The sequence below is a fragment of the Dasypus novemcinctus genome, chromosome 22 (assembly GCF_030445035.2).
Source record: "Dasypus novemcinctus isolate mDasNov1 chromosome 22, mDasNov1.1.hap2, whole genome shotgun sequence".
Lineage (NCBI taxonomy): Eukaryota > Metazoa > Chordata > Mammalia > Cingulata > Dasypodidae > Dasypus > Dasypus novemcinctus.
Window position 1 is genome coordinate 17,752,064 of NC_080694.1, and position 12,538 is coordinate 17,764,601.

Below are 12,538 nucleotides of genomic sequence, written 5' to 3' on the forward strand. Positions count from 1 at the left end.
GTGGGTTGGATTATCCATAGAATTTTGGGTAGGGCTGTAGGAAAGATCATGTGAAGTCTGAAGAGGTGGAGGTCTATGGTTTCAACTACAACTGTGGGAATGTTCTTTTTGAAAATATGTCATGGGAGAGTCACTGATACAGGGTGTCAGTGGTGGGGGATGTTTGGCACAGGATGCACCTCGAGCATGGTTCCATGGAATATGAATGTATTCATTTTGTTATAGTCATCTCAGTGGTGGAGATCTACACATTAACCAAGAAAATATTAAACTCCAATTCTGGGGAATGCTGCTACCTCCTCAAATAGAACGGCAAGAATCAAGTACATGGACAATACCTAATAAAAGAAAACAGACCAATATGTCAAGCCTCAATATTAATGTATATAACTATGAACCATAGTCTTGTAATATTGAAATATCCTAATAATAACTAATACCTAAGAATTAACTCCTGAAAATCTCCTAGCTACTCAAATGTGCAAAAAAAAAGCAAATGTACTACCTGGTCACTACATCCCTACATGGGACATGACTTCTATGGATGAGCCTCTGACACTAATGTATGAATACCAAGCATCAACCAGTGATGCATTTAGAAAAAGACCTTGACCAAAGGGGGAAATAATCAAAAATAAAGAATTTTATGGCTACGAAATTTCAAAATAAGTTGGAAGATGTCACACATAGACATGTCTCAGACAGATCTCACTGCCTCTGTGAACAAAGGCTCAAATAGGGGTACTCCTGAGGGCTCTAGAACCATCAGACACTACAGGCAAGGCACACAATCCCTTGAAATCAGCATCCTGTTGGTGGGCCTTATCTTGGACTCTGTGGCAGCCTTTTTCCCCAACATAACAGAGTTAGACTCATACATAATTTCCCTAAACATGATTATTCTGTCCCTCTTATTTGAGCTCATAATTAGCACTATACCCTTTAAATATATGTCTCAGACACATAAGTCTCTGATCTGCTCATATGCTGGTTGAGTACAGAATCTCAGAAGAGTTGCAGCCAATACCTACACTCCAGTTCATCAGATAACTAACAAAATGATGGTGATGGACCACCCCCTTCCCAAAAACTGAGAGTATCTACAACTGCAAATAAAACAGTTCTTCCATCTGCTCCAAATGATTTATAGCTTTCTCAACCTCAGTTAGATTGGGCATCACAATGCCCAAATCCTCAAGGTTGAAGAATGAACAAATATAAGAGGACAATGCAACCATGGACAAATTAAACATATTCATACTGTAGTAATGGAACAATATGTAACATTGTTATAAATGTTCTGAAAGGAGTGAAGAGAATAATAGGTGGAAATAGTACATTTTTAGGGCATTTGGAATTAAGTGTAAATAACAATGTAAGCTATAGGCCTTGGTTAGTAGCAATGCTTCAGAATTTATTCATCAGTTGTAACAAGTCTGCCACACAATTGTAAGAAGTTAATAGGGAAGATATGGGAGGTGGAGGGAGTTGGGTGTATGAGAATCCCTTAAAGTTTTGATGTACCATTATTGTCATCTAAAACCTCTTTAAAAATAAAGTTTATAATATTAAAAAAGAGGAGTAGGCAGAGAGAGTGATAGATTGAAAGACTATCTGGTAGGATATATTGGCTTCATTTAAAGAAAGCAAGCAGCCTTAGGGAGCATCACAAAATGTGAGCCAAGACAAAACATCCCTGATTACATTTAATTCCGTCTGCCTGATTTCCCAGAATTACCTCTCACTGGCCAAATCCAACCAGAAACCAAGAACAATGATCCTTTTTGCATTCCAAAAATACCAGATTCTAGCCAAAATAGCAGGCTGGTTCATATACTTTGTAGTTTAAGGAAATGTTAGCCATTAACCATAAAATATTTCCTTCTTACCTTCTATTTATTTCTTCCTTCCATCTTTATTTTGAGTATTCCTTAATTTTATCATTGTGTGTGCATGAGTAGATGTGTGTGAAATTTAATTTCCTTCTTCTCTTTGAAAATTTTTGGGGTAAATTTTCATTTTTTTCTTTAAGTTCATTAGCTTTTTTAAACCAACATTTTCATATTCATTTTATATTTATAATAAGAAGTAATCTGTTTCAAATTATGTTACACTGATTGTATTTGCAAATCTCTGTGGTCAAAATTAGTCTCAAAATAACTTCTTACATTTTTATTTATTTAAAGAATTTTTAAACTTATGAAACATAGTACTTTATATTCTAATTAAAATTAGTGTAATATATAGACTTCTTGAAATTAAAAAAAAATTGTGTTTTAAATAATTCTAAACAAAACATTGGGGAAGCATTAACACCTATAATTAACAAGAAATTCCCTATGATTCATTTTATAAAGAAAAATCATAAAATACTTCAATAATTAAAAAAATGAAATAAAATAACCAAAAGTAATTGTGATAAAATAAATATGAATCAAGAAAACTTTGAGATATTATTTATTTGATTGACTTACTAAAATGTTTTAATTTCATTATTCATGTGTATTAGTCAGCTCAAAGGCTGCTGAGACAAAATACCAGAAATTGGTTGTTTATAAAAGGTATTGATATGTGGTAGAAGCTCACAGTTACTAGGCCATAAAGCACAATTTACCTCCCTCACCAGAATCTACTGCTGTGTGTTGGAACAAAATGGCTGCCTATATCTGCAAGGGTTCATGTTTCTTGGGTTCCTCTCGTCCCAAGGCTTGCCTCTTTCTGGGATCACTGCTTTGCTACCTCTGAAAGGTCAGCTGTAGACCATCAGATGAACAACCAGCCTCTTTTCCCAGGCCTCTATCATGTCCAATCAAGACCTCTCTCTCCTCTCCTGTGTGCTCACTTCCTGGGCTCCAACATTAAAATTCTAACCTCCCTTCTCTGTGGTGTGGTTTCTCTGTGAGTCCCTGCCCACCAAGGGGGCAGGGATGCAATACCTTACTGACATAGCCCAAAGTCTTAATCATTATTTAATCAAATAAGTGTGAAATGTCTGATTCCAAAATAATCAAATATTCCTGGGGAGAAACAGACTAGTTACAAATATAATCCAATATCTATTTTGGAATTTATAAACAATATCAAACTGCCACATCATGTAAAGTTGAAAAATTATTAGCTGTAAATAGTAGTTAAATATCTGCATAAAACATGATCTAGTACATTTTTTATTCAACATATTTGACTATTTATATTATAGCCCAACACCTTTGTAGGTAGCGAAATTATGAAAGGAATGAATTAATATTAAAATATAAAGAATTTCAAGGTAGAAAACTTTAAAATCTCAATCACTTAAAATAAAATTTTAGGCAAGCTGTGAAAATTTCAAAAGATGAATATTTTATAAAACTTTATAACTATTTATAAGTGTGTTCTGTAGCTAAATTAATATTTGCCTGAAGTACTGCAGCGGCTTGCTCGGTCGGTAGAGGTGGGGTCTGGCTGCAGACGAGGGGTCAGTCCAGCTCTGGACGAGGGGTCGGTCCCGCTTGGGACGAGGGGTCGGTCCCACCTGGGACAAGGGGTCGGTCCGGCAGCAGACGAGGGATCGGTCTCACAAGGGGTTGCGCGGTTCGGCTGACGGGGTCGCCCGGCGAAGCCGGTGACGAAGGGGTCGCCCGGAGAAGCTGGCGATGAAGGGGTCGCCCGGAGAAGCAGGCAACGAACTGGGGACAAGGGAGGCCAGGCCCTTGTCGGGGGCTCTCAGGACTGGAGGGTGCATGGCAGAAGAACTACCGCGGAGACAAGGTAAACACGCAAGTCCACTTTATTGAGGGAGAGGCAACAGTTTTATAGGGGCTGGGGAAGGCTGATTGGTCGAAGCCACACCCTGTTCTGATTGGTTGCCGGTGAAAGGTCAGTGGGCGGTACTGGACGGGGGAGGGGTGGTGGTTAGGGATTGGCTGTCGCTGTTGCTGGGGGAAGGGGCAGGGTTTAGGGATTGGTGGCTGCTGTTGCTGGGGTGGAGGGCAGACTGGAGTTTCCCGCCCACGCCTGGCTGTTGCTGCTGTCGGGGGAGGGGAAAAGGGCAGACTGGATTTCTCCGCCCACGCCTGGCTGTTGCTGCTGTCGGGGGAGGGGAAAAGGGCAGACTGGAATTTTCTGCCCTGTGCCTGCACAGGGAGAAGGAAGAAGAAGGGTGCCGCCCCACAAGGCATCAGGTGGCGCCATCTGGGAGGAGGAGCGGCCGCGGAAGCATGGCTGCCGAGAAGGGGAGACCCGAGGGCACTCTGCGCCCATGCCGAGCTTCCTTCAGGGGTGGCGGTGAGTCCGACTAGCCACCCCATCATGGGGGCAGCAGAACTAGGCCTACCGCGGCTGCTCCCCTGCCAGGCCAGCAAACCACACTTCAGCCCGAGGGGTGACCGCAGAAGTGAAATTCAAAACTACTTGGGAAAGATTATTATCCATTATGTAATTAAAATTAAGTCTTTCAAGACATACATTAGGGGAAGTGGATTTGGTTCAACTGATAGAACCTCCACCTACCACATGAGAGGTTCAGGGTTCAAACCCAGAGCTTCCTGACCCATGTGGTGAGCTGGCCCATGTGCAGTGCTGATGTGTGCAAGGAGTACTGTGCCACACAGGGGTATCCCCTGCATAGGGGAGCCCCACATGCAATGAGTGTGCCCTGTAAGGAGAGCCACCCTATGCCAAAGAAGCACAGCCTGCCCAGGAGTGGCACCATACACATGGAGAGCTGACACAGCAAGATGATGCAACAAAAAGACACAGATTCCTGGTGCCACTGACAAGAATCCAAGAGGACACAGAACACACACAGCAAATGGACACAGAGAGCAGACAATGGGGGTGGGGGTGAGGAGGAAGGGTAGAGAAATAAATAAAAAATTAAATAAATCTTTTAAGAAAGACATACATTAGTATAAATAAATGTTTAATATTGCACAGTAAAAAATATTTCTATCAAATTATCTAAGAATGATTGAGGTACTGAATGCACAAAAATGTGATTACATCAAATACCATTGATTACACACTTTGGATCATTTTATGCTTTATTAATATGCAAGAATAAAATTAATTTGTTCAGAAAAAATTAGCATCTACATTTCTTCTATTTATATTTAGGTAAGGGAGAAAGCAATAGTGAGGATATTTTATTTTGACCAACCTTTTATTCTTTTTTTTCAGCATTTCAAATTTTTTTTTTAATTTTCAATTTTTAATTTTTAAAAGATAGATTATACAAATGTTAAATAAAAACCAGGGAATTTCCATATGTCCCACTTCCCACACCTCCACATTTTCACACATTAACAACATCCTTCATTAGTGAAGTACATTCATTGCAATTGATGCAATTTGAAGCATTTCCACTAAGCAAGGATTAAAATTTACATTGTAGGTTACACTCTTTCCCACCCAATACTGTAGGTTATGGCAAGATATATAATGGTTTGCCTCTGCCATTCAGGACAAGACCCAAGTCCTGAAAATGTCCCCATATTACACCTGTTTTTCCCTCTAACTGACCTCAGAAACGCCAGTGGCCACTGACTCTACATCAATGATATACTTTCTTCCATTGCTAGAATCACAATAAATCTATAGTAGAATACCAGTATGTTTAATTTAGTCCATAGTTCATTCCCCAATCCTGAAGATTCTGGAATGATGATGTCTACTCCACCTCTAATTGAGAGGACTGATGGATGGGACTCTCTTGCAGTTGTAGATTCTCACTTCCTTGGTATGGTAGTTGTCCATTATTGTCTTCTTGCTAGTTGTCCTGGGTGAGATCAATGAACTGGAGAGTAGATGTTGCAACTCCATTGAGATTCAGGGCCCAGCTGGCACATGAAAAGCCCAAAGATTAAATCTCTTGGACATACACCTACCTACACTAGTAGAAATTATAGGTTCAAATAGAAGGAGAGCAGAGCCATGTGTAGGGAAAACACAACTGAGTCCAACTCTGTCACACCGGGGGACATACATTCCAAAGTAGGACCCACTGCATGCCACCAAACTCCTGAGCTATCTGCCCTGACTATAGAGTCTGAATGTCTCCAGAGCCCTCAGGAGGCTAGTTATTTGGAGTGGTATCTACTTTGGCAGTGACTGAGATCCTGCTGAGATGTGCCTAAGTGTAACCACTGGAATAAACTCCCAACTCACTTTGAAGTCTCTTAGCCATATAAATCCATTTGTCTTTACCTTTTCCCCCTTTTGGTCAAGGTCTTTCCCAAGTTACATTGCTACTTGGTGCTTGGCAGTAAGCCCATGATGCGAGGGAGGCTCAACCCCAGGGTAAAGCCCCATGCTGAGGGAAAGTAATGTATTTATATGCTGAGTTTAGCTTAGATAGAGGCCACATTTGAGCAACACGGAGGCTCCCAGGAGGCAATTCATAGGCACCCTATAATACTAGGCTAAGTTTCAATTTCAAGAGTAGAGGTTCATAAAAACAATCATCAATATCAAGGACTTGTCAATGGACCATTGCGGTCGGTACGTCCTGTCCGGTGGACGACAGGGCAGGAGAGGCCTAGGCTCCTGTGGGGGCTCGCAGGCATGGAGGGCGCATGGCGGAGAAACCACCATGGAGACAAGGTGAGCATGCAGGTCTAATTTATTAAGGGAAGTACATGTGTTTATATAGGGTTACGGGGGAGTGAGCAGGGGACTGATTGGCTGTGGCCAAAGGGGGATTGGATTGGCAGTGGCGAGCAGTTGGTGGGGGGAAGAGGCAGATTCTAGGTTGGTGAAGGGGTGGCACCGGCGGGAAAGGAACGGGGCTGGGAGTGATTGGTAGGGACTAGTTCCTTGCCTTTTATGGTGCGGCTTGTGCTGCGGCTTGACAGTGCGGGAGGGGGGATGTGAGCGTAGGCAGCTTCTGCTGGCTATCAGCAAGCCGGTGTCGGTTGCCTGGGCGGGGCTGAGGGCAGTTCACCCGTTCCAGCCGCCCTACACCCGAGTGGTGGGCTGCGCATATCCCCCACTGGGCGCGGCTATGCTTGCCAGCCAGACTTCAGCCTGCCTCACCTCATCTCCCCCTCTCTTTTTGTTTATGGCCAATGTGGCTGCAGCTATTAGTTTCTGCTGATTTTGAGTATCTCAGAGAGACAGCAGAATGCGGCGCACACCATAGAAGACGAGGAAAAGAAGAATACAAAGGAGTCCAATAGACCCATATGCGATGAGGGAAGACGGAGAGAATAAACTAGCCAATTTAAGCAGAAAGGTGCCTGAGGTGTCGTCGGCGCCAGTTGCAGTGGGGAAAAGGTCTCCCCTGGTGGAGGGGGTGAATATAAGGGCATTTTGATAGAGGTCGGGGACCGGATCTCTGGTGCTACTGGTAGTTGTATTAGACCCTGTGGTGTTAGGGAAAAAGGTGAATAGGAGAGCATCTGGAGGGGGGATAAGTGAAACGTTGAATGTAACAGATCGGAGCGCTTCCTTCGGGTTGCACGGTAGCTGCAGAGAACAGTTAGTATGATAAATCTTGGGGTAGGTAGGGCTTTCGGGGGTGAGGAAAAGAAAGCCAGGAGGGTGACGGACTGCAGCCCACATGGGTCATGAAGTGGGCAGGGCGGTGGCTGCGGAGAGAAGGAGGATTAGTAGGGCTACAAGGTTGATGGGCTGGTTAGGCGGGAGGGGAGTTTGTGCTCGGACTCGGCGATAGAGATTGAGGAGCAGTTGTTCTTCTGTTGGAGGAATTGGGTCGTCCAGAACGAAGCACGTCATCTGGTGGGTTAGGTGCCTCAGTCATCGGCGTTCCCTCCTTGTCAGGCGCTGGGTCTGCGGGTGCAGGGCGGATGTTGCGTCCCGGGATCCAGATGGGTTGGGGGGCATCATCTGGGAAAACACAAGCAAACCCTCTCCCTTGGGTGAGGAGGGGGCAGGGCCTCCTCCAAGTATTGCTTTCTGGGTCTTTCCAATAAACAAAGGGGGCTTGTGTGGGCCGGTAGGAGGGCCCCAGTGCCTATGGAGGGTGGATAGTCCCTCTTTGTCAAAGGTGAGTATATTGAGGAATATTAAAGATGCAGTGACTAGGTCATTTGGTTGCACTTGGGGAAGCATTTCTTTCTCTTTTTGAATTTGTATTTTGAGCCGGTGGTGAACGCTCTCAACTATAGCCTGTCCTTGTGGGTTATAGGGGATCCCAAAGTGATGAGTAATATTGTAAAGTCATAGGAAGGCGGTAAAGGAGGTGCTGCGATAGGCTGGCCCGTTGTCAGTTTTTAGGTCCCATGGAACTTCCATGAAGAGAATAGCCTGGTGTAATGCCTTAATGCAATGCTTGGTGGTCTCTCCCACAAGGGGTACCATGTAACACGTGCCAGAGAAGGTGTCAATGGCTACATGCATATATTTGAGGCGCCCGAAGGATGGGACATGTGTGACATCCAATTACCATCTCGAATTGGGCTTGAGCCCGCGGGGATTAACCCCCTGTGGCTGTAGCGGCCCAAGGGGCAGGAAGGGGGCACAGGTTTTACAGCTGCGCACCAAGTGTTTACAGGTTTCGATGGGCAGGCCCAATAGGTGACGAAGTGAGGTTGCCGAGAAGTGAAACCTGGCGTGCAACATTTTGGCCTGGTTGACTGTATCTCCAGTGGGCTGGGCAGTAGATATGGAAACTGCCCGATTGGCTGTCTCGTTCCCCGAAGTGAGGGGGCCGGGCAGGCCGGAGTGACTCCTGATATGTGCAATGTACCAGGGAGCCTGGCGGTGTTCAAGGAGACGTTGCAGGCTGGCAAGGGCTTCGTCGATGGGCGTAGAGCCCGGGAAGAAGGTGGAGAGTGCTAGGACCCGACAGACTTGGAGGGTATATAGACTGTCAGTGAAGATGTTGACTGGCTGAGCCTGGAAGGTATGCAGGGCAAGGCATACAGCCAGTAATTCTCCCACCTGCACAGAGTGCGGGTTGATGTGGGTGAAAACCTTGGGCTCTAACACAGCAGATTGGTAAACAACCATGGCGAATTTGGTGGTGGAAGCGTCTGTGAACACAGTGGTGACAAACGGGATAGGATTGGAAGTAAGGAAGGGGTGGAAGGGGCTCTGAAAGGGGAGCTTGGTGATTCCTTGAAGTAACTTATGGCTGGGGTAGTGATTGTCAAAGTTACCCGAGAACCCTTCTAGTAGGACCTGCATGTCTTCATTGTCTCATATGAGGAGGTCGGTTTGCTTGGCGTCTAGCGGACAGATGATGGTGGCAGGTTTGACCTCAAAGGTAGGGATAGCTAGGGTGATTAAGTCCGAGGCTAAGCTGATCCATAACCTGACATCAGGGCAGATCTTACGCAGCCTGCTCTTGGCTGGATGGAGCCAGAGCAGCGGGCCAGTCTGCCAGAGGACTCCAGTGGGTGTACCTCGAGTGGGCAGGATCAAAGCCAGCAAAGGCAGGCTGGGGTCAAACCTGTGCAGGCAGCACTTGTCTAATGCCTTGTTAACAGCCTGAATTGCGGCCCTGGCCTCTGGGGTGAGCCTGATACGCCGTGTTAGGGTGGAGGCTGGGCCCGAGTCTGATTGCAAAAGGGCAAAGAGTGGCTGGAGCTGGGCCGTGGTGATAGGCAGAGCGGAGCAAACCCAATTAATATTACCGCAGAGTTGTTGCAGTTCAGTGAGGGAGAGGCGCTCTGGGACAGCGAGCTGCGGAACTGCTGGTGTGACGTACCTGTCAATTTGGAAGCCCAGAAATGTGAATGGTGGTTCAACCTGGACCTTTTTGGGCTGGATGGTAAGACCTGTGTCAGCAAGGTTAGTTCGTAGCATGCCGAGAACTATTTGGAGCTTCTCTGCCTCCTTGCATGCTACGAGGATATCATCCATATAGTGAATAATGCGTGCCCAAGGCTGTAGTGGCGCGACAGCGCAATCAACATAGCGCTGACAAATGGCAGGGCTGTTGTGCATGCCTTGAGGGAGTACCCTCCACTGGTATCTATCAGAGGCACCTGATTGGTTAGGGAGGGGTACCGTGAAGGTGAAGCGCTGGCAGTCCTGCAGATGGAGTGGGATAGAGAAAAAGCAGTCCTTAATGTCAATGGTGGCCACGTGGAAATGGCACGGAATGGCTACGGGGTGTGGGAGGCCAGGTTGGGGTGACCCCATAGGCAAGATATGCTTGTTAATTTCACGGAGGTCATGGAGGAGCCGGTACTTGCCAGTGGATTTTTTTTCTGAATAACAAAAACTGGCGAGTTGTACGGACTTGTGGAAGGTTCAATGTGACCAGCGTTGAGTTGCTCACTTATGAGCGCTCTGAGAGCGGCAAGTTTATGGGAAGGTAAAGGCCACTGCTCCACCCAGATAGGCTCCTCAGTATCCCATTGCAGAGGAGTGGGTGCAGGAGGTGTTAAACGAGCAGTGGCGCAAGTTATTGGGGGGGCTGCGTGGTGATGACAGCTCCGCAGGCCTCTAGGACATCTTGGCCCCATAGTATTTGGTCAATGGTGGTCAGGAATAGCGGTTTAAAGGTACCGTGGCGTCCCTCAGAATCTTCCCATTCTATAGGGAGAGAGGCTCGGAGAGAGGGGGACGTGCCAGTGGCCCCGACCACCGAAGGCCCGTCTTGGACTGCCCATTGGGTGGCATAGTGGGCAGGGAAACAGGATACCTCAGCCCCAGAATCGAGCGTGCCTTGGTACCAGTGGTTGTTAATTTTAAAGCTTCGGAGGGGCTTCTCGAGGGAGATGGGCACGGTCCACATTATGGTTTGGGGCCGGGCATCAGCTGGGGGCGTGCCTCTTGGGCATGGGGCTGAGGCCTGCCCCTGGTGGAGTTTAAAGGCTGCGGCGTGCTGTTAGAGCAGCAGTCTCGGGCCCAGTGATAACCCTTGCCGCAACGGGGGCAGGGTGTGGGAGGCCCCCTGCGGTGGCCGCTGAGGTGGAAGTGGCGGGGGGGGGGGATGGCCACAGGAGCAGGCAGCCTGGGCACCTCAGGGCACTCTCTGGCAAAGTGCCCAGTATTGCCGCATTTAAAGCAGCCTGCATTCAGCGCCATGGCGGCCGAAAAGGCCTGTGTGAGTGTGGCAGTATGCATATCTAGGCCACTGCAGGCTAGAACCCAGTCATGAATTGCCTTCTCTCTGACGGGAACAATGGTCTGCTTACAGATGGGGTTGGTGCCTTGCAAGATGAGCTCTCGGGCAAGGGCTGTCTGGGCTTGAGGGTCTGCGACTTTGCGCTCACAGGCTTGGAGGACGTGGGAGACGAAGGCGGAGAAGTCCTCGTCCTTGCCTTGTGTGAGCTTGGTGAAATTGTCAGCTTTAATGGCGGAACATGAGCGAAATGCTCGGAGGGCAATATCGCGCAGCTGAAGCCAGAAGCCGGCCGGGGCGCGCTGGTAGACTACATGGTTGCTGAATTGGCCAGAGCCGGTGAAGGCGTCTGCCAAGATCTGTATGCCGGTTGCGGTGTTGGTTGCAATTTGTTTTTCTGCCTCAGCATGAAAGTGGGCTCTCCAATCTATAAACTGGCCGGGGGTGAGGATACCCCGAGCCAAGGAGGTCCAGTCATAAGGGATGCAGAGGTTTGTGGAAATCTCTTCCAACATCTGCATGGCATATGGGCTCCCCAACCCGTCTTCCTTGACTGCCTTTCTAAGGCGTCTAATGTCCTCCGGGTCGTGGGGATACCAGGGGAGTGGGTGCTGCAGGGAGGGAGTGACATTCATGGGGAAGCAGGAGACGGGAGGGGGTAGGGTGCTCGGGGGAGCGCCACCGGCCAGCAGGGGTGCCTGTGCTGGGGTGGGAGTGAAAGGGCTGGTGCTCATGGTAGCGGGGCGCTGAGGGAGGGCCATCATTGGTGCCCAGGGATTGGGCGGAGGACCAGCCCAGGGGTCTGTGTGGGGGGCGCCCAAGCAGATGCGGTGCAGGGCCAGCCGGGGCACAAGATGGCCGCTCAGACTCACAAGATGGCCGACCAGGCGTGCGCGCACCAAAGGCGTCACAAAATGGCTGCTTGGGCTCATAAAATGGCCGACCTGACGCATGTACGTTGGTAGCGTCAGAAGGCCAGCCTGCTCTTCCGCCCTCGACAGGGAGGGGCAGGTAGAGGGAGGTCACCGCCCTATGGGGCAGGTCTGGTTCCTCCTCAAACAACTTCCTCCTTTCTGGCAGGGAAGAAGGAGGAAGTTCGCCATCTTGGCGGGGCTTAAGGCTGGTTTGCATGGGAGGGTCTAGGTCGAGTGCATTGTTAAGCTGCTCGACAAGAGACTCCACGTCGGAGTCCTGGTCCGAGTCGGAGCCAGACCTGGGGCAAGAGGGAGATGCCTTTCCCTCCTTATCACGCAACTGAGAGGACAGAACCTGCGACGTGGGGGGGCAAGAGCCCTGGAGGCAGGAGCGGATGGTAATCAGCGTAGGCACAAGGCTGGGGGGGGGGGAACACTTCCCTTCATGCTCCATGGCATTGGTGACCCGGTCGATAAGGCGTCCATAAGTACCGGGGTCCCAAAGGTGGCAAGTTGTGAGCCAAGGGTTAAAAGGAAGGAGAAGGTCCCAATAAACTTGCAGTCGGCGAACTGAAACTTTTCACTTGTGGGTGTCTAAGAGTCCGGC

The 12,538-nt window shown here is 48.1% G+C and overlaps 1 protein-coding gene across 1 annotated transcript; it reads right to left on the reverse strand.

Moving 5' to 3' along the window:
• Positions 1-10,354: 10,354 nt before the first annotated feature.
• On the reverse strand, positions 10,355-10,687 carry LOC139437338 (endogenous retrovirus group K member 10 Pro protein-like). Its single transcript, XM_071211063.1, has one exon. The coding sequence runs from the start codon at positions 10,685-10,687 to the stop codon at positions 10,355-10,357; it is 333 nt and encodes a 110-aa protein (XP_071067164.1).
• Positions 10,688-12,538: the final 1,851 nt, after the last annotated feature.